Source organism: Stegodyphus dumicola, chromosome 11 (genome assembly GCF_044657685.1).
Source record: "Stegodyphus dumicola isolate Sdum_Otavi_A_Nest chromosome 11, ASM4465768v1".
Taxonomy (NCBI): Eukaryota; Metazoa; Arthropoda; class Arachnida; order Araneae; family Eresidae; genus Stegodyphus; species Stegodyphus dumicola.
The window spans coordinates 51423862-51450801 of record NC_140778.1 but is presented as its reverse complement, the minus strand read 5'-3'; the positions used below and the strand labels follow the sequence as shown (position 1 = coordinate 51450801).

The 26940-nt window shown below is 32.1% G+C and overlaps 1 protein-coding gene and 2 long non-coding RNA genes across 3 annotated transcripts in view; 1 reads left to right on the top strand and 2 right to left on the bottom strand.

Annotated features, from left to right (window-relative positions):
- Positions 1-10740, bottom strand: part of LOC118197933 (uncharacterized) — a 95351-nt gene extending 84611 nt beyond the window's left edge. Inside the window, exon 1 of the mRNA XM_085826286.1 lies at positions 8265-10740. Coding sequence (XP_085682412.1) covers positions 8265-9403 — 1139 coding nt within the window. The 5' untranslated portion in view covers positions 9404-10740. The remainder of the gene's footprint in view (positions 1-8264) is intronic.
- A 112-nt stretch (positions 10741-10852) lies between these two features.
- LOC118197946 (uncharacterized) lies at positions 10853-15516 on the top strand. Its single transcript, XR_004759676.2, has 2 exons — positions 10853-11050; positions 13235-15516. It is a non-coding gene; the product is annotated as an uncharacterized LOC118197946 (long non-coding RNA).
- LOC146993976 (uncharacterized) lies at positions 15007-18789 on the bottom strand. The gene is made up of 4 exons (XR_015043949.1): positions 18605-18789; positions 16896-16933; positions 16267-16320; positions 15007-15230 (listed from the first exon to the last, which is right to left on the bottom strand). It is a non-coding gene; the product is annotated as an uncharacterized LOC146993976 (long non-coding RNA).
- Positions 18790-26940: the final 8151 nt, after the last annotated feature.

Below are 26940 nucleotides of genomic sequence, written 5' to 3'. Positions count from 1 at the left end.
ATACATCTATATTCTAGAATTTATTACAACTAAAGCCATGCATTTGAGATACTTTTATTATTGTTGAATCAAAGTAACATTCTTTTTTTTGTCTTCATTTGAGAACACATTACCTAATCACAAATATTCATCTAAAATTTGTATATAGTAAGTATTTTTGTGTTTCTTCTGAAAAGGGGCGGGGGAAGAAATTCCATAAAATTACTGAATTTCTTTTGTATTCTTAGATTAGTCATGGTACTGTAACATTTAAGTTCGCAAAACCTGTGCATTGTATTACCCTTTTCCAGGTTACAACTTTAGTTTCACCAAGAAGAAAAATAAATTCACAAATGTTTTATTGCACGAAACTTAGAATCCTCAGTACATAAAATGTTGAGTAGATACTAAAAATTTAGAAGAGTTGAAAAATAGTAAAAATCATGCTATGCAACCATCTCCAGAAACCACCTGTTACTGTTTAATGGTTTTTTTTATACGTGCTGGTTCATAAAAACTGGCCCAGTTTCACAAAGATTTAAGAATATTCGCTGAGGCAATCAGATTCCCGTATTAGTCTGGACAAATGGTACCTCAGAGGTAATGGCTCTTTCAAAACCTTCAGACATCATGTCAGTAAGAGCTGCATATTAAAATTCTGAAATATTCAAGAAACACAATAATGTGATTATCGCGTTTCAAAATTATTAAATAGCTTTTCCAGAAAAAAAGAAATTATTTTAAGTAAATTAATAATTATAATTACACACAGACTTTTAATAGCAGTAAATTAAAAATAAAAGAGACATACTGCTGTTAACATTAAAGTAAAAATAATGCAGTAATTTCAAAATATAGAACTAGGAAAATACAGAAATATAGAATTCTTACTCTTAACCTATACAATCTCCTCATGGTAGTGGTAACAAACATGGAAAAGTAAAAATATAGTATGGCTATCAACTGTCAAACTATTGGGATTAGAGAAAAGCATACTTAGTTTTTTTCTATTATGTGGGCATTGAGCCCGCACAATTAAATTCAGAGCCAATACACAAACCAAATCTCACTAATGCATCACATAACTAATTTATTGGAAATTTGGATCATTAGAAAAATTTTTTTTTTCCAAATGCAAATCACAACTACAATTAGTCATAGGGCTTTCAGTAAGATTTCAGCCAGATTATGAATGCAGGTGGTTCCATGGTAAATATACTTATCTTTTCTGCTGTAACAATTAAAAAAAATATTGAATAAAACAGAGTACAACAGATACATTAATCAATCCCATGAAATAAAATTAAATTGATCTGTCCAAATTATATTCCGCTAAGAACAGAATTTTGCCAGGTTAGAATTATTTCTGTTAGAGGAGTTCTTTTTGCAACCATCACTTGAATAGAATTTTGATACAGAATATGTCTTGAATTATAAATATCAATAGAGATAATAAAACACAAAATTTTCAGATTCTTTCCTATTCTTAAGTTGTATTATAAAAGAGATATTTTACTATGCTTCCTCAGTGAATTTCAAAATAAATTTAGGTTCCCACTTGTCTTAATGTTGATCTGCACAAATACTTCCAAAACAGAACAGGAAATGTAAGATAAATATGAAACTCTACTTAGGTACAAGCATATAGAAAGCCAGTATGCGTCTTTGAAAACTTAAAAATTATGCTTTCTTCTAGGAATTTAAAAACAAAATGTTTCCTAAGGACATATTTAGTAAAAAACTATTTCTTATATTTATGGAAAAGACAATTTTTCCAAATGCCTTTTTACATATTTATGCACATGGGATTTTTCTAAAGCATTAATATATGCAAAAATTGATTAAAAGCTTAGTGTAGAAACATATTTTTATGCCTAATAACACAACCAGGCCACTGACTGCCCACGTACTTTCTTAAGATTTCCGCTTCCTGAATTAAAAAAAAAAAAAAAAAAAAAAAAAAAGCTCAATGATTAATAAAATTTTTATTTCATACTCACTAAGCACTTACAATGAATTTAAAATATTTAGTCGTGTTATCGCAACAGTCTGGCCGCACCTAATTTTGGCTGCCTGCATACTTTTATGTGCTAGACCTCGGCCAGGAACATCCCTGCACAGAACTATATTTAAATTTTTAGTCATCATACAAAAGCCAAATTTAATAAAATGTATGGGTTTTCATCCGCAGAGAACCCGCTGGCGCTTCGGGAAAGAATCCGTTGCCGCCATAGCATTTTTACTCGCCAAACTCATTGGCCTTAAACATGACTTTTAGTGCATGTAAATTCAAGTTAGCAGACAAAACAATATATTAAGCATATAGTAGTAAAAATTCATAAATAATAACTAACCGGTTAAACGTGATATACGAAAATGAATTTGTATTAAATTCAGAAATAGAAAAGAATATATACGTATTTATAAAAGAATTAAAAATTCATTTAAAAAATATAAATCAGTATTAATATACTGAAATTAACCGGTTAAACGTGATATACGAAAAGACATTTGTCTTAAATTCCAATTAGCACAGAAAACAATATATTCCTTACACCAGCAGTGGTTTGCTAATTTTGATGATCATGGGGATGCATTAAAGTATTCTGTCATCTTGGATAATCAATAATATTTTTTATTTCAATTTAATCATCTATTTATGTCACATCTGCCATCCTCTGAAAGGTTATTATTTATTAGAAAAGCATTAACAATATATTATCTTGTTAAAATTTTACACCATAAAAATTGATTTATTCTCATTTTAGATGACATTAACCAATAATAAAAATAAAAGCATTACTTAATTATTTTAAATGCACATGCACATTTTTGCGGCCTAGAAAAACAAATTATTTTAGGGGTTGGAAACCTCTTGGTTCTGAGTTCTTACAGCTGTTAATCATGAACAGCCGTGTTACAAATTAGCATTCACCCCTCCCGCCATATTTTCTTCCTTTCATCCCGAACTGACGAACCGAAAATTGGTATCTATCTACGAAAACTTCTATAATTATACGAAAATATTTCTATCTATTTGTTGTTAAAAAATAATGTGGAAAATCAGAAAAAATAATAATAAATAAGAGAATAATAATATAAATTTGAATGATTGCAAACTTCGAAAAAAAAAAAGAGGAATGATTATAAACTTCGAACACGCGAATAGGATGAATCCGTGGGTTACCAGGTTTGAACAATTATCGCTAAAGTTGGCGACGTTTACATTTACCGGGTTCTCTGTGGAAGTGCTTTCAAATGCACTTGCAAGCTACAGTTTGCACACGTCTTCATGCTTAATCACAGAACTAAAATTAAATTGTGCGTTAACATATGAACAGCCAAGTTTTACATGATACTACAGCATGGACATGGTGATGAAATATTTAACCGTTCTTCAGAATTTTAGGACAAGAAGGATTTGAAGGTGGTAAAATGAAAGACAGCATATTCCACAGGAATAAGATGCAAAGCTTAATTCAGTACTATTCGGTTTCGAGGGCCGTAAAAAATCGCCAAACTGTTGTTGATGCCAATGCTGCCAAAAATAATTGCAGCAAGAAAGGAAGTATAATAGTAAATAACTACAGTCAAAAGTCGTTAATTCGGACACTCATAATCCGGACTTCAAAGCTACAAACTTTCTGCGCATGCGTCATTTTGACGCACGCGCGTTAAGACCTTTACGGCTGCGAATATGCATGCGCATAATAGGTTTACACATGGGCGTTTAATGTATAACGGACAGTATAAGCTAAGATAAAATTATCTAATTCAGTTCATGTTGCAGTTTGTGTTGTTCCTTAATCTTCGGATTGGATCCGGCTTATTATTTTTTGCAGACTGTTAGAGCAATTTTATAAAAGTAAGCTTGAATTTTCGATTATGTCAAATAGAATTTCCGATATATATTTACTAATATGTAAAGGATCTACAAAGCGAAAGTATGTTTCAAAGTCCATTAAACAAAAAGTGGAATTGCTGCAAAAAATGGATAAAGGCATATCCTTTGTTTCTGTAACCATTCCGTAATCTGTTTATCAATTTCACGCTGCTCTGGGGATGGGGGGAACGCCGCGGCGTGCAATGAATTGGAAGATGATATGTCAGCATTATCCTTATCTTCAGGGCAGATGTTTTTATTTTATTTGGCTTACAATTCCTTTAGTAAGGAAACATTTAGTAATGTAGTATTTCATCTCGATGTACTCCGTCTTTGATATGATTTAAATCAAATTCCTCGTCATTATAAGTCGCTTCCGATAGTGAAGAAAGTGACACAGAGGTTATTGAAAACGAAAAAATTTCGATTGACAAATTAGTCGGTATTAGTACACAGCAATTATAGGACTTCAACAGCGAACTTTGTAACTGAAGAAGAAATTATGTCTGTTTATAGAATTAAAGAGAAAGTATTATCACATAAAACGAAGCAACTTAAACAACTTACATTGAAAGAAATGTTTAATAAGGTAAACAAATACTAAGATTTTTTTATTGTAAATTTTGATACCCTTTAGATCATAATTGTTCTTTATTTCATAAATTACAGTTTCATATTTTTAATTTTATAATTTCTGCATGCCATCTACCCAGATGATGTTTTAATTTAGATAAAAGGTTAATTTCATATACAGTCAAAAGTCGTTAATTCGGACACCCATAATCCAGAATGATCTATAATCCGGACCTCAAAGCTAAAAACTTTCTGCACATGCAGCACATTAACACATGCACATAGGCATTTACGTGTGCGCGTAAGACCTTTATGACTGCGCATATGTGTGTGCGCAAGCGCAGAATATGTTTTTGCGTGCGCGTTTAATGTATAACGGACGGTACAAGCTAAAATTATCTATTTCAGTTAATGTTGATAATTGCGTTGATTCTTGATCTTCGAATTGGACGCGGCTTATTATTTTTTGCAGACTGTAAGAGCAATGTTATAAAAGTAAACTTGAACTTTCGATTATGTCAAATAGAATTTCCGATGCTGGAGCTCACAAAGGATCTACAAAACGAAAGTATGTTTCGATGTCCATCAAACGAAAAGTGGAATTGCTGCAAAAGATGGATAAAGACATGAAGAAGGTGACAGAGAGGTTAGTGAAAACGAAAAAATTTCGATTGACAAGTTAGTCGGTATTCTCGGCACAGCAATTACAAGACTTAAACAGCGGAACTTTATAACTGAACAAGGAATTATGTCTGTTTATACAATTAAAGAGAAAGTATTATCACATAAAACGAAGCAACTTAAACAACTTACATTGAAAGAAATGTTTAATAAAGTAAACAAATAAATATTAAGCTTTTTTTTTGTAAATTTTCATACAATTTAGATCATAATTGTTCTTTATTTCATAAATTATGGTTTCCTATTTTTAATTTCAAAATTTCTGCATTCCATCTTACGAGATTTAAACTGATGATTTATAAACCGGAAAAATCGATAATACGGAATCGCCGAAGTCCCGACGAGTCCGGATTAACGACTTTTGAGTGTAATACTTTTTTATTATTATAATTTATACGAAAATGGCTAAACATGACTGAATGGAAGGATAAGAGTAAATAAATATTTCAGAACCATTATTATAATTTATATAAAAATTGCTAAACATAACTGAATGGATGCCTGCATCGCTATTTCACTATTCACTTATCCCTAAAGCATAATTTCATCTCGTTGGTTGTTGAAACGTAACTTTATATAATGAATGATGCCTTTTCTTTGAAAATATTCTAGGTAAAGTGCAGAATCGCTCACTTATTTGTTTGCCAATTTTTACAAGGGTAAAAACAATTGGATTTTTGTCAATTTTCTTTTACTTTTCAAGTGAAAATTTGTCAATGTGTACATAAAGTCAAGGGTGTGTGCAGTACAATTTTTGTGCAATTCTAGGATTTTCTTTCAAGTGAAAATAGTTCGACGTGCACATGGATACAGAGTATGTGCAATTCTTAAAAATGCGTCAAGCAGTGGGTGATTCTGCACTTTACCCAAAATTCTATTGCTGAGTTTTCGTCGTGGGCAAATCCCAAATTGTTAAATCCATTGGATATCAAAAAAGGATTTAAAAATTAAACTAATATTTCAATGGCGTCTTAAGAAATACAGAACTATATAAACTTACACAATCTGAAATTAGCACGCTCTTAAATGGGCGCGTTTGCTAGATTTGGAGCTTTTGCATGTACATTTTCGCTGCAATTTTTTTTACGGCCCTCGAAACCGAATAGTAGCCTTAATTCTTAATAACAGACAATAAACAGGGACGTATAAGTATAAACATATCTGAAATATGGAACAGCTTCAGTAAATCCAACCTTCAAAGTTTGGAAAAATTTGTTTTCGTGCCAAAGCACATGAAATACGTTGTTTTGAAAAAAATGGTTGCCATCCAGATTTTCAACAGAACTCCGTGTTTCAAAAAATGGCAGCCATCTTGATTTCACCAAAAAGCGTGGACAATAGAAATAAATTTACGACTATTATACATGATTTTAAGAGAAAGACATATTAAGAAATGATTCATAAAAATGATTAAGATTAAAAGGATGTACTTTAAAAAAACAATCTCAGAAACCTTTAGCTATTTAGCTAATAAATAATTTGGTAAAAGCGTAGAATAGGCTGCATGTGTGATGTCCATAAATGGGCAGCAATAAGCTTGTGACGTCAAAATGTATTCTCGCATTTATGCTACGTGTACCTTCTATTTTCTCTTAAAAAACAATAATGAACTGTTTATTATTGTAAATTAACATCAAATTCTTTACTTTAAATTTACATTTCTGAAATTTAAGCTTAGGCGTAACTGAAATAAGTATAATAAATTGTTTATATTTAAAATTACCATGATACAGTAAGAGAATTCTATCAATTATTAAAACGATAAAGAACGTCGCAGCCTCTTATACTTGTATTTCATACAGCTTCAGTATTTTCAAAGATTTTTAAGTTTCAGCATTTATACAAATAAAAAAGAATTTTCTTTAAATTTAAATTAATTTTGTGGAACATATCAATTTTATCATATTTACAAATTAACTTTTTGCTATGTAACGACATAATCCCTTACATACTAGTAACTAAACAATTTTCATTATTTTCTAAAAATTTTAAACTTCACATTAATGAAAAACATATTCTTAAATTCACAAATCACGGCATATTCTCTGTAGGCAGGCGTACTAGAATTCTACACATTAATAACTAAAAAAATATAATTTCTCACTATGAAAGAAAATATTATAAGACAATAAATACTACAAATTTGAAACACTAAGCAAGGCCATAATATTAAGATTAAGGAAAAAAATATCACGATTTGCTTACAAAAAGTTTTGGACTTTGGAATACAACAAAAAAGAATGCACACAAAATGGCAGAAGTGCTTGATTGAAGCATTAGTATAAGCATGACTGCTGGAAGAATGATTATGCACATTGTTGCCAGAGTTAGGCAAATGCTGAAAATATAGCAACTTGTATTACGGAGGCAAGTACCACAAAAAATACTTAACACTCTCAAATTTAGATTTCTTTCAAAGACACTACAAGCCGCATAGTGGCATCAAGAAAATAGTTCAAAATTAATGTTTTCAACATACGATACGGAACACATAAGCCTGCAAAAATCTAAATTCTAAGCATTCTCAACATTAAAAAGAGAGTTCCAAGAGCTACCAAGGATGAAAAAAAAACTCAAATCCTATGGCACTAGAGATACCACAAAATAATATATTTCATATTTCGTACGTTTTTTAAAAAATGCAATGAAAAGTGGAATGTGTGAATGAAACAAAGTGTGAATGAAATTTCCATTCGAATGAAAATGTTCAACATTTCAAGCTTTAAAACAATGGATGACATTACCTGAATGGGAGAAATTTTTGACATCAATAAAATTTCCTTCTAGAGAATAATATAATCAGTGTCTAACTTTTCATTCTTCAAATATGCTTTTTTAAATTTTTCATTACTAATTAAATACTAAGAAAATGTTGCTTTAAATCAGCACTTGAAAATGACTTGTGATTTATTTCACAGACATCAGGTTTTTCTCTTGTGGGAACAGATAAATGATTTATTAAGAATCAAGATGAAATGAAAAGTTGAACAAACCCCATACAAAGGCATTTCTTTATAGCATGTACAAGTCTTTACTGCACACATAAGCAAAGGTTCTTTTTAATGTAACTTTCCCACAAAGAAAAATATCCTTCTCATTATATATAGACATGAGTGTCAATTTTTCTATCACTTAAATGATTTGTTACCCATATAACTCATGGATTTCTTTTCTGGGGTGGATAAGCATATGCTTCTTTAAATTAGATTTTTGAGTAAATGACTTATTGCATACCTCACAAACATGAGGTTTCTCTCCTGTATGATTAAACAGATGTTTCTTTAAAGAACCTATCTGAGAAAACGACTTCTTACATACCTCACACACATGAGGCTTCTCTCCAGTGTGAACAAGTATATGCTTTTTTAAATCCCCTTTTTGAGCAAATGACTTCATACATACCTCACACACATGAGGTTTCTCTCCTGTGTGAATTAATGTATGTTCATTTAAATGACCTTTATGAGTAAATGACTTGTTACATACTTCACACACATGATGTTTCTTTCCTGTGTGAATAAGCATATGGTTGGTTAAACTACATTTGTAAGAAAATGATTTATTACATATCTCACACACATGTCGTTTCTGTCCTGTGTGAATAAGTATATGGTTGTTTAAACTAAATTTGTAAGCAAATGACTTATTACATATCTTACACACATGAGGTTTCTCTCCTGTGTGATTAAGCATATGTTCGTTTAATTGACATTTTTGTATAAATGACTTATTGCATAACTCGCAAACATGAGGTTTCTTACCTGTGTGAATATATATATGTTTATTTAAATGACATTTTTGAGTAAATGACTTGTTACATACCTCACACACATGAGGTTTCTCTCCTGTGTGAATAAGCATATGATTATTTAAAGAACTCTTTCCTCTAAATGACTTATTACATATCTGACACAGATGAGGTTTCTCTCCTGTGTGAAGAAGCAAATGGTTATTTAAATTACTTTTTAGAGTAAATGACTTATTACATATCTCACACACATGACATTTCTCTTCTTTGTGAATAAAAGAATGAATGTTTAAGTGACTTTTTCGAACAAATGACTTATTACATACCTCACACACATGAGGTCTCTCTCCTGTATGGAGGAGTATATGCTGGTTTAAATTATTTTTTTTGGTAAATGACTTGTTACATACCTCACAAACATGAGGTTTCTCTCCTCTGTGAATAAGTATATGGTTGTTTAATCTACATTTGTAGGGAAATGACTTATTACATATCTCACACACATAAGGTGTCTTTCCAGCCTGAATAACCATATTCATGTTTAAGGTGCTTTTTCATCCAAATGAATGCTTACATATTTTAAACACACATTTTTCCTCCTTTATGTGTCTGCAGATGCTTGTCTAAAGAACCATACTGTCTAAATAACTTGCTATATATCTCATACATGAGGTTTCCTTCCTGTGCCAATACATATATGATTGTTTAAATAACTTTAGTATAAATGAACTGTTACACACTGCATAGACGATGTTTCTCTTTTGTGTGAATAAGCACATGGACTTCAAAAGTAGAGTTTTCAGCAAACGACTTATTCTTAGTACTCATCATAAAGCTTAGTTTGTTCACTCATTGCTCCACATTACATTTTAAAAAGATGAAATCATTTTAAAATGACAACAATATGCCAGGAAATATTCACGGCCTAAGGTTGGTGCCGTTACAATATTTTCTGTGTTGTAGAAAAATCTACTACTTCTTTCTTGGCAAAGATATTTAGAATCAGTTTTTGGCCTCACGCGCATTTTAAGCGGCAGGTTCTTCACGCAAATGTATCAACGAATTTTTTACACATGTCACTCCACAAAATAGTTTTGCACATCGTAGATGGCTGGTGGTTCTTCAGTCATCAACAGCTAGAAGTTTTGACCTCTAGTTGGCGCTGTGCTCTGAGGTCTTTTGCTGGAATTAGTAGATGAATAAGCACTTTTGCGCGACTTACATTAGTATCTAAGTAAAACAAACATCAAAATGTCATTTGCTATATGGAAAATGCATAATAATGTTGAAACTTGTTAGACCAAGGCCAACTTAAACTCAAGGCCTACCAGTGTGAAAATATTCTTCTTCTTCTTCTTCTTCTTCTTCTTGAAGCTTGGCTTCCCTTTGGCGCCTTATGCTCCAACTCAAAATAGCATTATTTACAAGTTATACCATTAGGACGCATTCCCTCCAATTCAGGGAGGAACGTCAGTCCGAAAAGTAAACCCGTACACAAAAGGTGCTTAGGAGTTCTTTAAGATGTATTTGATGACAAATTTGCCTAAAAAATAATACCTCCAAGGTTTCTTATTGCAATGATTTAAAAGATCAGCTAAGAGGTCAATATTGCTGATTTTCATTTTCTTGAGCATAATGTTTCTGGCGCTATCGTGCTTTGTGCAGTGAATAATTGCATGTTCAGTACTGTCAATCGTATAACAAGAGTCACAAAATGGCGAATTCGCTCTACGATACCTGTGCAACAGTTGAGTCGTGTCCAACATTTGCAATCTAGTTTTACTGATTGCAACTTCCATTTTCCTGTCGATGTTTAAGGGGCGAATTCAAGAGCAACGCTTGTCATGGTAATCGCACTTGCATTGCAAAACCGAATTCAAGTGCAACGCTTTTCGGACACGCCTACTGAAAATACGTCACTACCATAGAGGAATTTTGCGGCTACTCCTGACCTGCCGCAAACTCTTAACAGCGACTGTAAACAAGATGGCTGAAGTGATTTTGCGCAGACGTTTAAGAATTCGGAGAAATGCTGATCGAATCCCTTGGCATTTAAGAGACAGTCGTTATGCTTTTGAAATGGTGGAGCGTGAATTCATCAGTTGATTCAGATTAAATCGGTTTGCTTCAATGAATTGAAACCTTTTCTGAAGGCAACTGCCAATGGATATTCTCTGCAAAAGCAGGTTTGTTTTTACTTCAGATTATGAAAACTGAAATACTTCTGGAAATGTTTCCGAATCAAAGACTATGCTTAAATGACCTATTTGAGAATATTATATATTTTTATACGTAAACACACAAATTTTTAATGTTATTGTATCAGGATTCTTTCTTTTTCATCCCGTTTTTTTTTTTCGTAGTAATGATCGAAATCGTTAATTACTGCGAATTTTGGAATGCAGTAATAATATCACCATTAATTTATTGTTTTAATTACTCTAAAACGTAATCTCGGAGAAATTGTTTTTCTAACAGAAATTATGCATATGCCTGTCTTTGAGATATATGTATATATTTGGGATTAGTTTTTTGGAATATTATATATTTTTTCATGGTTTTAGATACGTGCATTTAATTTACATATGCTCTCAGAATTTCAGTGATATAGTAAATTAGTTTGCAGCAATAATTAATCTTTGATATGTATGCAATTTGAATTTCATAATTTAAATTAACTTTATATGAATAGAGAATATTTGTTAAATTCAAATTTCATTCTTTGCAGCAATGGCACATGAGAATTATTTAAATTTAACTTTACTTTTTATTCTTATGAAACAATATATATATATATATTCTGTAACTGTAGGGGGAAAAACCATGAATTTTTCTCAGATGTTTAAACAGTTCCCATGTATAAAATAGTATTTCATCCCCCAAAATATTAGTTAATTTTCTCCTAATGTATAATGTCTTGCCTGTTCGTACAGTGTGATTAATGTCATGGTAATTTTGGATACTTTCTATAGATCTTGCATAATAACTACACATGTAAGTTATATACACATTCATAAATCTCTTATGATATGAAAAGTTATTGCAGACTTTCACATAACTATTAATAACTTGGTGACTTACCTTACTTCCGTAGACCATGATCAGAATTAAATAAACTTATAAGGTTATCATACTAAATTACATGAAAAGCAGCATGACATAAATAAATACAAGGAAATTAAATGTATTTACTGTACTAATAGATTATTATATTACATGACATTGGTTTTGCCCATGTATAATGGTAATGAAAGCCAGTTTTCCATAGAAAGTCCTCTACAGAGGCATCTGTTTTCTTAAGCAGACTGCTTTTACCACATTTCAGTGACCTTGATTTAAGTATGAAACTGGATAATATTTTCTTTCTGCATGAAATGTGTTAACTGAGTTTTAGAAATATAAGCCATCTTGCAGTTACTGTGATAATACTAATTTTTGGTACCTCCATATTATACCATCAACCATGAAAGTTGTGCTAATTACTGCTGTGGAATTCTGAGCCAGACATTTGTATACAGCAGTTACAACAAACCATACAACAGTCTCTCTGCAGAATACATGAAATAACCCTGCCGTGAAAGTATTGGACCCACTTCGTGAAAAAACATTCTTTCATTACTACTGTTTTATTTGCGGTCAAATTTTACTAAAAGCTCATTTTAGAATGCTATGAATACAAGTTGTCCACAGGTAATTGTTCCAATTTCTTACTGTTTTGTTCGCTATTTCCACATACAGTAGATGTTAATTCTTTCGACCAGCTGTAAAAAAACTGGAGTGCAATCACAAATGTGATTCTACCTAGCTTACCAAGAATTATTTTGTGTTACATACAAATGAAACCGCAGATGTTGCGAGTGTGGTGATATTAATTTTTGTTTTGTCTTCATTAACCGGAAAAAATAAATTTTCCATTAATGGTGAAAAGGTAAGAAATATATGATAATAAGTATAATATTATAGTCATTTCAAATTACTGCAAGAATGTTTCATTATTATTCACATAATAATAACAAAAAGCTATCTATACTATAATTATAGTGAAGTATAGATATTAAATAATACAAAATATTAAATAAATTTTAGAATCACCTATTTACTATAATTACTACAATTTAATAAAAAAAGGGTAGCTGTAATTTTTTTTTTTTTTTTTTTTTTTTTTTGTGTGTGTGTGTGTGTTTGTTTTAAATGTTTTATTGTATATTTTTTAATAATGAAAAAACAGTGACATATTTTTGTTAAAAATGGAAAGTAAACTCCTTAAAAAGACTGATTTATTAATATATCAACTATATTTAATGTTAAGAATCTGTATATTAAAATTTCAGATGAAACTTTCTTTTGACTTAGGATTTATGTTTTTCTAGGTATGGAATGCTGGTCTGAGGGTTCTCTATGCTATAGGACAATGGCCAGGCAATACTCATGATGCATTTATATAGAGTGGACTGAAACAAAATCTAGATAGTATTTTGTTGCATCGTGCATATCTTTGGGAGATAGTGGATTATATTCCCATTTTATCACGAGAATATCTCTATAATGAGAAGCACAGAAAAGTTCGTGCAGCTATAGAGATCAAATCAAGATTTAGGGTACTGCACGATACTGGTGGAACACTATTGTATTCACAAAGCAAAATATGTAAAATGGTCATATCTGGTGGCCATTTTACATAATATATGCTTAAGGTATTGTGTTGAAAATCCCAAGATTGATGTGTTTGAAGATGATGAGTTGGTACCTTCAGAAAGTTTTCAGCATGTTGAAATTGCATTGCACAATGAATTATCTTTAAATTTTGAAACTCGATAATAAAAACCCAAAGTGGGCAACAATGAACCTCTGGCAAAGGTGAAACCCCCTTCGTGGATAATAAAGAATATATTATGAAAAAAATTACTTTCATAATATATTCTTGGGGACCCACAAGCCATGGTTTATATTTAAACCTGTAACTAAATGCACAACCCTAAATGATTTTAATTTATAATAATAATCCTAAATAATTTTATTAGTCCTGGTTTCAAATGCATACTGACAACTTTTATCATTATTGTTCTTCCCTCTGAATTTCTTGTTTCCATCATTTATGTTTAAAAACTCTTGACTACCAGAAATAACTTAATAGGCTTGATATATATATATATTTTTTAGTGTTGGGTATGCCAGTCATGATTTACAATAGTAAGTCACTATAAATTAGCATTGCACTTAATTTATCTTAAACTTAGCAATAAGATTTACTGCACCGAAATTCAGTTTCTTCCAAAAAGTCAAATGTTTCCCTTTCGTCCCCTTCCGTGGGACAAGATAGAAAATTTCCATGTGACAATACACATTTAATAGCATAAGAACTTCATGCTTATTTATTATAGTATAAATTAAAACTGACATATTCTGTCAAAGATATTTAAATGTATTTCCTAAAAACAATTATTTCACTCTATACTGTTTATGTCTTCTTGGGGGTGAGCAAAACAAATATTGGACAGTTCAATTTTCCTCCACCATTCCTGTGAGTGAGTGTATAATAAATTGTTTTTCAGCCAAAAAAAAAAAAAAAAGAGAAGGGGGAAAATAAATACAGTTTGATTCACTTACTTTTTAGTACGCGACTCAACATTGTTATTGTAAACTAGACATTAGCCATACTTTAATAGTTGTCATCTCTGTATTTTTAGAACTTCGAAATTAGAATGTCAATTTTATCTGCCATTGTTATGGAGCTGTAGGATATCGAATGTTATTTCTTCAATGATAAAAAGAAATGAAATTTTTAATACCACATCTCATTCATATAACTTATTAACATAATTGAAAAACAATTTAATTCATTTCGTGTTATATCTGAAAATTAAAATTTGTAATACATTGACTAAAGATTCTTACAGGTCTTATTCCCATTTTCCTCCAGGAAAAAGATAATTGCTGTGTAAAATGCATAAATATTTTCACGAGACTTATAGTAGTGGTATTAGAATTATTATAATGTTTATGTCATATAATGGATTTGTGAATTTCTTTTAAATAATTTTTATAATCACAAAATTTTATAAAATTAAGAAAGTAGTAAATTTTACAATTAAAATATGAATCCCACACTGCAGAAATACATACAAGAATGAAAACACTGTAATATTTGAAATGCATGATTTATTTTTTTTAATAAATTAATAATTATATTTTGATTTTCTATGACAGCAGACTGATTTGCAACTGATTGCTTATACAAGTCACATATTTCACACAGTACATTAATATATTCTTCTGCGTTTTAATTATTTCCTTTTCTGCAGCTGTAATATCATCTCTCTTCCTTTTTTCTCTTCGGTCTCCTGCTTCGAATAGTTGAGCTTCTATCTGAGGGAAAATTTTAAAATATTCATTCAAATTAAAATATTCTTAATTTTTATATTTCATAATGTAAAACACTTTTTATAATTAATTAAACAATGAAACTTCTCTAAAAAGGAACAATTCATAATATTGATTTCTTTAACTTTCAATTTTTTTCCCTTTATAATTTTTAAGACTGTTTATAGATCAAGAGGATTTAATGATTATTATTTTAAATTCTTAAAATCTTGTTGTTAATAAAAGACATACTCTGTATATAATGTTCGTGATAAAGAATTGAAATAACTTTTTTGTATGAGAAATATTAATTTACATCTGTTATAATTAATTTATACCAGCAGTTCTCACCCGGTGGTATGCAAAGAAACAAAATATTTTTAACTATGAAATTCAAAAATCTCATAAAGAAAAGAATAGTTAATAGAAATTTCCTTTGATCGAAATTGACTTGAAGATTTGGAAAATGACACACTTGTTAACTTTTGGCTGAACCGAAAAAAAGAATTTAAAGGCATTTCAAATAAAGCTATCAAATTTGTATTGTCTTTTCGCACAACCTGTTTGTGTGAAAAATGATTTTTTCCATGTTAAATTTGAAATATAAATACTCATCAAAATAAAAAGTGGATCCTAATTTACCATTAAATGAAATAAGAGCAGACATAAAGAAATTAAATATTAAAGTATTATAACTGAAATTTTGATAATCAAGTGAATAATTAATTTAATTAAATTTAATTTTGATAATTAAGTAATCATCAGTTTTTAATCTAATAGTTCTTTATGTGTACATATTTAATACAAAGAGTGTGCAAATGGCAATATATATTATATATATATATGTTTTTAATATTTCTATTGAGGAATTGAAAAATAATCATTGTAAAATTAGTGGTAGTCTTAATGTTTTTCAGTTTTGGCTTAGATGGTACACTACAGTCAAAAGGTTGAAAACTGCTGATTTATACCATTAAAGTTTTTCTGTTGGGAGGAAAAGAAGAATGCAGAAAACATTAGATTTTATGTAATAGATACAAACTTGTCATTCCTAAATGCCATTGCAGATTTCCTCGTGATAAAGGTGTGGAATTTTCTAATGTAAAAAAGAAAAAAGCATAAAATAAGCACAATTTACTCAACAATCTTGACTGAAATATACATGCTTTCAGAGATAGCATAAAGCAAGAAAAGTTTACTCAACAATCTTGATTGAAATATACATGCTTTCAGAAATAATATACAAAGCATACTGCATAATCAAAGTTATGAGTTTATATACTATGAGATACTATACATGTTTATAATATACCACGTTCCTGTACACCTAACACCTCGTCCACAATTTTCTATACAATTCATTAAAGATAGTTCCTGAAACATAACTGACTTAAGAGAAACATGCATACTTCTAATTTATGCACAACAATTTGACAAACATTAATTTCAGGTAAAGAGCTACATGTATTATATCAAAGAAAGAATGAATAAGTGTAATTTGCCTTTATCCTACAAATACTTAAAAACATTTACATTAAAAAAATGAATTATACATAATGGTAGCAAATTTTTAATGAAAAACAAAACAAGAGTTGAAAACTTAATGCAGTTTTTGTCAATATTTTACTCTCTTAAAATTTATATAAATGTATAGAAACTTGAAATTCATACCGCATTTGGCTGGAAAACTTGTGGTATTGTACTGCACTCTAGGGAAAGGGAAAAAGTATACAATGAAGCAATCATAAGAATAAAAGATATTTGCATATTATTGAAACCAGCTTAATAAAAGTTACCAAATTTTCAAAAATGTGTCAAACTCTGACAACGATTATGTATCAAAATTTTTCAGGTAACATGCTCATGACAATTTTTCATTCAAGCAATGTCACCATTTTCATATGTGTTTCTTATGTTGTATTTCAAGTTCCAATGGATTTTAGATACGAATAGTTGTTTTAGATTAATTTCAGATTTAAAATACTGCTTGTGGAGCTTACCATCAAAAGACGAAGCTGTGTTAAAAGTTCTGCAGGAATAGAACATTTTAGTACAAAAATTTCTAATGGAAACAACTATGAGATGAATTTGGTACATAGACAAGGCATGCAGTATCAAGTTTATGTAATTCTCTGATTTTTTTTTTTTTTTTTTTTTTAAGTGAAAACAGATCACTTGGCACAAGTGCTCAAAATTTAGACAAAAAATTTGTGGAAAATATATTTTTTTTAAACTATCACATAATTTTTATTTAATAATTCAAATTAGTATTTTAAAATTTGTTAAATGTTTTTTCCTTTGATATGTTGATAACATTTTGCCAACTTAGATAAATATTGATAGTTTGGTTATGCTAAAAGCAAGCTGCAAAAACAACGTACTTCTCCTGATAAGTATTTTTCTCTTTTCATTTATAAAGACCACCAAACTGATCCAGGTGTTTGTGTTAATACGTTAAGTACCAAAAAATATTGAAGAATGCACAATGAAAGATGGCAACCAGTATGGTAAAAGATATAATTAATATATGCAATGAAAGAAATCTTATTAAAAGACGACTTTCATTATCAGCAGAGAAGCATGACACAGTTACAGTAAAGAAATTAAGCTTTTGTTTCTGCACTTGTAGCTTTTAATAGCCAAAAATTGTTTTTTGAAATTTTATGAAATAAATAAATCTGAACATAACTGATATCAAACGAGAATGGGTCCAAACTTTCACTTAAGAAGCAGAAAGTGTATTGTAAATGCACAATATAATGAGCAGAACACAAAGCATAATTTATAAATTAACCTTTACTCTGGATGTATATATTACATTAATATCACATTAGAATTATCAGGGTTTCATATAATTTTTTATTTATTGTATTACATCGAAATACCTTTAATTTCATTTTTATATTTTCCCAACGATGTACAGTATAAATCTAAAAATTGCTCTTAACTGTTTCATCACATAATGAATGTCTAAGGGAAGGAATGCCTGCGTAGAAGACTAAGGAAAACTTAGTATTCATGTTATACATTGAAAAAAATGAAGAAAACACTCATGCAGCCAGCTTTTTCACCTGGATTTAAAGAGAGACTGGGATAGCGGTGTTCAGCAGGCTTATCTGCTTGTAGATAGATGGGCTTATTAATTACTATATAATTCAAGAACTAGTTAATTTTCATATGGTAAACATGCCTACTGTCACTGAAAAATCATGCATCTGCATTAAACAATAAAAATATAACACAAATTTGAATTTTAAATTAAACTTACTATTAGAAGAATTAAAACCAAATGCTGTAATTTGAAAATGGGAAAAAAATGTGGTTTATATTTGAAAAAGCAAGGATTTTTGTCTGAAAAGTAAAATATATGTTACACACACCTGTTGCTGTAGATTACTTTGGAGGGAATTTTCTATGGGATAAAATAAATAAAGTTGTACACATTAAAAGAAATATATTTCTTTCGTTTTCAGGACTGGAACAATTCGTTACACCACACTACAACGCAGTAAACACTTGACCATAAGCTCAGAGAAATCATGGGAACTGATGTTTTTTGTTTACATCGACACGCAGTCTCATTGGATATTGATGTAGTTTATCGGATAAGCTCTCCTGGCACGAGAGCAAACCAGCTCCCCATTGCAATTTTGACGTCATCAGTTACCAGAGCGGTAAAGCGTTGCACTTGAATTCGACTTTAGCAGCCGATAGCAGGAACGCCTCTTGCGAGCTAACATTTGCAATTTATCAGAGCGTTGCAGTTGAATTCGCCCCTAAACCCTTACTCCACTCACAGTGAACATTACAGTAGCTGAATCTGCGGCCGGTGTAAGAGGTCCGCCAGCTGTCGACTTGCTCTTTCTTAATAGTATTCTCGATAAACCTACACGCATCCTCTGCTGAAATATCCCCCAAGTTGTTCATATTTCTTCTTTTCGCAACTTTATCTGCTCTTTCATTGAACCCTATGCCCTTATGGCCAGGAATCCAGATGACTGTGAGGTAATGAAAAGACTTAATCCGCTCGAAGAGCTTAAGAATGAGAGAGTTGGATCTCCTATGAACACAGCTCAACGCGCTGACGACAGAATTGCTACCTGTAAGGATAGCGATCTTATCTCGAGGATTCAGTATCTCAAGAAGCTTACAAATGGCCCAAGCCTCAGCTGAAAAGATGGAGTTTCTATTGTCAATGCGCTGACTGACAATTGCTGAGGTACGATCTACAGCCGCAATGCCAACCCCTGTATCGGACTTGGAAGCGTCTTTAGCATAGATTTTAAACCCTTGATTCACGTAATCATTAATAGTGGAACGGAAAAATTGCTGTATCTCCACATCCGAAAGATTTTTATTCTGGAACTCATACTCATTTGTTTTGAAACAGCACTTAACTTCTTCAGAAAAATCTAGTTCATTGTTAAAGGTAATACAATTATTGAGATCTAGATCGAGATTGCTAAGCTTATCTTTAACGCACTGGCTAATGGGCTTACGTAATTTGCTCCACTTGTACTTGCAGCTTTGCAAGCAATTTTTCAGATTATCCGCAATAGGAGAGGCTGCTGACAGAGTGATATTTTTTATTAGGAACTTCATTGCGGTGATGCATCTTCTTGTTTCTGAAGCAAACACCCCTGCTTCAACATATAACAGCGGGAGAGGAGTGCTGATAGGCGCCCCTATAGCAAGTCTTAAAGCGTGATTATAAACAATTTCGAGCTTTCTCTTATTTTGTTGAGAGGTAGACAAAAGGAGACAGCTGCCGTATTCTATTCTTCCTCTTATTGTAGCATTTGCAACATTGACGAGATCCACTTTTCTAGCACCCCACCTGGGGCTCGCGATAAATTTGAAAGCATTCAGCATTCTTTCCAGTTTCGGTACTATTTTATTAACATGGACGTTCCAGCTCAATTTACTGTCAAACCACATGCCCAGAATTTTAATATGATCTTCCGTAGGGATGCTAACACCATCAAGCTTCAAAAGATTCTCTTCACTACTCCTTGTCCCGCCGAAAATAATCGATTTACTTTTCTCTGGAGAAATGCACAAGTTCCACTCTTTAGCCCATCTATGCACTTTAAACAGCGCACGCTGCAAATTACTGACTACCTTGGAGGGTGAGACATCTGCACTGTAGAGGAATATGTCGTCCGCATACACGTAGCAGTCAACATTAGCCGGGATCATTTCATAGATATCGTGCATGAAAATTGTGAAAAAAATGGGAGACAAAATGCAGCCCTGGGGAACACCGCTGATAGTATCATAGCTTCTTGAAAGAACCCCTCTCCACTTTACTCTAATAGTTCTCTGGTTTAAGAAATTGGCAATCCACAGGATAATATTCCCTTTAACTCCGAATTGCATGATTTTATAGAGCAGGCCATCATGCCAAACTGAATCAAATGCAGCTTTGAGATCGAGAGCCACCAGTTGAACAACTTTCCTTTGCTTCCTGTGGTGCAGGATACTACTGAACAATTTGTTAAGCAAGACCAGGCAACTTCTATATGGAATAAAGCCGTAGTGCATTTTAGAGAGTCTTTTACTTTGCTGGATCCTCGGAAGTAATCTATTGAGAATCATCCTTTCCATGACTTTGGCAAGAATTTGCGTTAGAGAAATAGGTCTGTAACTTGAGACCAGCGCACTGTCACCCCCAGGTTTCAAAAATGGAATAACAATAGCTTCTTTCCAATTCTTAGGGATAAGACCCAGATTCCATGACTTGTTGTAGGCCTCGAGGAGTGCATACTTGCAATCATCAGCTAAAACTGTAATAGCATATCTTGTAAGGTCATCTTGTCCCGGAGCAGAGTTTTTGAGGCTCCTGATAGCTTTATCGAGCTCAAAACCTGAGAAGGGTTTATTAATACAGCTACTCTCTTCGTCACTGAAATCCAGGGGAATGAACTTTTGAATAGTGAATCTTGAATAATATTTAGCAAAAATTACACTTTGCTCTTCAGGTGACCAGGCGTGGCCATTCTGGTACTTTAAGATATTGTTAGAGAACTGGACCTGACTTTTGTTGTTCTGAAGATTTTTAACTATCCTAAATAAATTGCCGTCCTTTCTGGAATGACTACAAATTTTTTCCCAATGAAGCCTTCTCTTGATATTAATGACCCTCTTAAGGTAAGCATTCCATTTCTTGTAAGAGATCCAGTAGGCTCTTGATAGATGAGCTTTAGCGAGTCTAAGACATTTCCTTTTCTGGCCAAGAATGAAGTTACATTCTGTGTCCCACCACGGGCTGTTTTTGCGTTGAATCTCAATTTTTTTAGGTTCTCCTTTTTCGTGGCGCTCAAGATTCGGTTGAAATTTTCCAGGTTCCTTTCTTCAGGGCGCAAAGCCCTGAATCTGTTACTGCTTTCTGTAGCGAACTTCTTCCAGTCATGGCGAACGATTATTCTCTGGTTGCCAGCAGCTGAGGCGTTGTTATCATTTGCAAAATTAATTTTTATAGGGTAGTGGTCACTGCTAAAGGGATCAGGAGAAACTTCCCATTTCAATTGTCCATAAAGCTCGGCAGAGCACAAAGCGATGTCAATGCACGATTCAATTCCTCCAGGGCTTACATGAGTGGGCTTCCCTGTATTTAGAATGCAAAGGTTGTTGTTGTTACACCACTCCAAAAGCACCTTACCCCCTGCTGACATCCTGCTTGACCCCCAAGCCGGGTTGTGACAGTTGAAGTCTCCTAAGATAATAAACTTGCCGGGCAACGAAGCCAGAACTTTATCCCACTCTTTCACGCTGAACTGGCCATTGGGAAGGTAGACATTGATCACTGAAATATCGTAACTATTTGCACGGAAATCTACTCTCATAATTTCCCCTCCCGCTAAATCATAACTGCTATCTTGTACAAATAAGCTTGCCCACTGTTTCTTGATGGCAATCATTAGACCCCCGCCTTGGTAGGTGCTTAATCTATCTTTACGAAAAATAACTTTTCCGGGTAAGCAAAAATCGTCTAAATTAGAAAGCCAGGTCTCCTGAATAATTAGCACGTCGCAGAAGAATTCTTTCCTGCTAATAATAAAGTTTCTTTTGTTGGAGATACTTCTTGCATTCCATGAACAAAACGTAGGTCCCATCAAACTAGATGAGAAAAGGAAACAAAAGAGAAGCAGAAAAAAAAATTATTTCATGAGTATAGTCTCGGTTTCTAACCTTGGCCAGACTTTTTTGGTATGCTCATGTCAAGCTTGCTTTGAATGCAGGCTTCCCTTGTTATAGGTTCTGATTTAGAATGGGGCTTCTTGCCCTTACTTCTTGCTACTTCTACTTCCGTATTATGCTTATCCAAATCCAGGTCACTGTCAGACTCAAGAGCTCTTTTCCCAATATGCTTATCTCTAGTGCATTCTGATATCTCGCTCAACTTTGTATCGAGCTTCCTGAACATGCTTTCATATTTTTGATCCAATCCTGCTAAGATTTTTTCGAAGTAGTCAGCCTGCGGTTTTAACGCACTTTCAAAAGATCCTTGCAGCGCAGCTATTATTGGAGTCATGACTTTCAGGAAATCTTCCTTTGCAGGAGTAGACACGTGAGCTCCTGCTACCTTCGCATAGGAATTTTTGCTTGCTACAGCCTGCCTTGCTTCTACCACGGGAACATGATGGTCAGCCCTATATTTGAGAATATTGCCCTCTTCGATGTATTTGGGACAATTCTTCGAGGATGCTTCATGTGAGTTACTGCACACTTGATCTACTCGCTTTGGCACTGTGCCCTGGTGTGATTTTCGCTACATTTGCTGCATCTGACTAATCCTCTGCAGCTTTTAATCCCGTGACCAAACCTCAGACATTGAGGACATTGCCTTGGATTGTCGTAGAACCTTGTGATCCTATGTCTTGTCAACCATATTTTTACATATTCTGGCAAGTGGTGTCCTACAATCGTAACAAGTACTCTTTCTGAAGGTTTCTTATTACTGTCAGAACTTTTCGCTAAAAATCTTCTTAAATTCAATACTTCAATCTCATTATTATGATTCAACTCGTTAGCTAGCTCAGAGAGCTCAACTTCTACTGGAATGGATGATAGAAGAAATTTGCTTGTCAATTCAGACACGGCAAGCATCGAGGAGACCTTAACATTATGCAATTCAAATATGTTTAAAACTTGCCATGCACATTCAGCCACCGAGGTATTTATTAGAAGCCTTCCATCTCTTATAATTTTTATGAAGTCAATATTTTTGACTAAAGCCACTTTGCTAGATATCTCATCTTTCAAAATTTTAGGATTGTTTACGTTAATATTCTTCCCTATGCCTTTAAGAAAAACAGTGTAATTCCTTATTCCTTTTTCATGACAAATGTTTAATAAACGCTCTGACGATAAGGGCGGTTTGTACTGACAGTCCAGGTCAGAGCTCCATTCCATCCTGCTTCATCACACTTGTGTCAGAGCGCAAAAGGAAAATTCTCCTACCTGAAACTTCACTGAAAAAACAAAACCAGGAGAACAAGACACTCTGTTACTAGCTTTATTTAAAGCACAAATTAAACACCACAATACGGGAAGAAAACCCGCACTTTAACACGTTGCACTTCGCCGAAGTAAACAAACGCGAGTCGAAGAATTCACCACACAACTTCGCGTTCTCTCAGCGAAAAAACCTCCTGAAAATATTCTTTTGTGTTTTCGTTCGCCTGCGTGATATTCCTACTAACCGCAAGATGGCGCTACATAAGTCGGCCTTGGTTAGACCAAGGATTCAGATTTCGCTATACCTGTCAGACGTGTAATATCAGCGACAGTTTTAGCTCCTTATTTGGTCCTGCCCCTTGCTATATTTCATTTACCACTTATTTGTCTGTCGTATTATAGTTAAAGAATTATTAAAAGCGTTGCAATATGTAAAATTGCATTTAATGTAAGATACAAATTAAATAATTTCGCGTTTAAAAATTTTATAATTAATCTCATTGTGTTCATAACTAATCCCTTGGTTGGTCTAACCAAGGCCAATTTATACTCAAGGCCTGCCAGTGTGAAAATATTCTTTTGTGTTTTCGGTTGCCTGCGTGATATTCCTACTGACCGCAAGATGGCGCTACAATTCTGCTACACTTTGCGATGTTTACAAAGATCGGAAAAGTACCAAAAACGAATTCTGTCTTGTTATATGCAAAGTTTAAAAACTATTAATCCATAGTAGTCAGAAATTGTTGATTTCTTATTAGTAAAAATATTTTAATTAGAAGGAAAGCATGGAATTTTAAGCTATCTCACCTTTTTTTTCGCACATAAACACCAGCTATTTGATCTCGATTTTAATTCCTTCTTTTATCTAGACATGCGCTATTCTGAATTGTACGCATTACAACTACTTATTCTAATTTAAAGGTAATTCAGAGTATACACCTTATTTTTTTAATTATGTATATAGTAAGAAGTTAACAGATAGCTTCAGATCATGTACTATTTTAGTGAAAAATTTTCAAAATATTTCTATCGGCTGCACTGGGCCAAAAAATAATTTAGTATCCATGTAATTAACATATTAATACACCGTGATCTAAAATTTGTATATCTGTTTCCACGACATTGGAGTAAAAATATTATTTAAAGAGATTAAAGTAAGAATATTACTTAAAGAGATTAAATTTTACATACTGAAGAATTTTTTTTAATTATTAAATAACTGTTTTTAGGAAATCTTAAACAATAAAAGCTTAAATAATGCAGATTTTGATCTCTGTGCAGTATTTCCATTACGGATATTCAAAGACATTATAAAATTATTAGTCCCCCCCCAAAAAAAAGGTCTTACTGTGGCATAGATTTTGAATGAAACTCAAACCCAAAGTTGCTTTTTTGACTAATTTTAATATTACACAGGTGTGTTTCTCTTCACTTTTATTTGTATTCTAAATTTCATTGATGTTAAAATTAAGAAACTAGTAATTGAATTAAGTGCATTGCAGCAATTTACATTTTCAGTGTTAGAAAAACTTCAATTTTTTCAAATGAAAATAATGAAATTTTTGATAAAGCTATTAATCAAACCAATCTGTTTGTTATAAATAAAAGAGACACAGATATTATAAAATATATTTTAACAGCACACAAAAAAATAATAACTCTCATAATCACAATATATACTTAAGAAAAGTTCAGTTCTGTATATCAAGGATAATTTGAAAACTTGCAATGGCTGAATATAAATAATATATCCATCACACATGCCCACAATGCTAAGCAGAATGAGGTATATACACAATTTTAGATATATATGCATTTAAAGTTAGGCAAAAAAAAAACAAGCTTATTAAATGCATCACTTAAATATACAGCAGGTAGACATTTTTACACACATACAACGTTTATCAGAATGACATGTGTACAAAATTTTATTTACAAAATTTATTTATTTACACGCTGGCAGCGTGAGATACTGATATAGTTCATTATTAAGAATAATGTATACATGAAATAAAATTACTGAATTTCACAAAACAATATTATCACCATTAAGCACACATACACATGAGTGCAATCTTGATGCATTACTACATGACATAAATCCATGTGTAGCATTCCCATTCCAGATTAATCAGAAGATGATTAATAGTATAATAATAAGATAATAATAAGTTCCACACAAAGTTTTGAAAATAACAGCATTAGATGCAGAAAGATTTCAGAATTAAATAAGCAGAATGAGGAATTTCAGAACTGAGTTCGATGAGGTATATGCACAATTTTAAACCTATATGCATATAAAGTTAGGCAAAAAAAAAAAAAAAAAAAAACAAGTTTATTAAGTATAACCCTTACATATACAGCAGCTAGACATTTTTTACACATATACAACATTAATCAGAATGACATGTGTACAAAATTTTATGGCTGGCAGCGTGAGATACTAATATAGTTCACTATCAAGAAAAATGTATACATGAAATAAAATTACTGAATTTCACAAAACAATATTATCACTATTAAGCAGACATATGCATGAGTGCCATCTTGATACATTACCTACATGTAACTAGCTGACATAAATCCATGTGTATTACTCCCATTCCAGATTAATCAGAAGAAAGTTACAAACAAAGTTTTGAAAATAACAGCATTAGATGCACAAAGATTTCAGAATTAAATAAGCAGAATGAAGAATTTCAGAACTGAGTTCAATGATGTATATACACAATTTTAAACCTATATGCATATAAAGTTACGCAAAAAACCTAAGCTCGTTAAGTATAGCCTTTAAATATACAGCAGCTAGCCATAAAATACACTTTTTGTTAATAACGAACTACGTTACAAATAGTGAGCGTATAGCCAAATTGTAACAAAATGCGAGCGCCACCTAGTGATGAATTTTGCGAAAGCCACTGAAAACTGGGAACGGGAATTTCGTTCAGTCTGGCAGGCCTTGAGTATAAGTGGGCCTTGGTTAGACCAAGGCCAATTTATACTCAAGGCCTGCCAGTGTGAAAATATTCTTTTGTGTTTTCGGTTGCCTGCGTGATATTCCTACTGACCGCAAGATGGCGCTACAATTCTGCTACACTTTGCGATGTTTACAAAGATCGGAAAAGTACCAAAAACGAATTCTGTCTTGTTATATGCAAAGTTTAAAAACTATTAATCCATAGTAGTCAGAAATTGTTGATTTCTTATTAGTAAAAATATTTTAATTAGAAGGAAAGCATGGAATTTTAAGCTATCT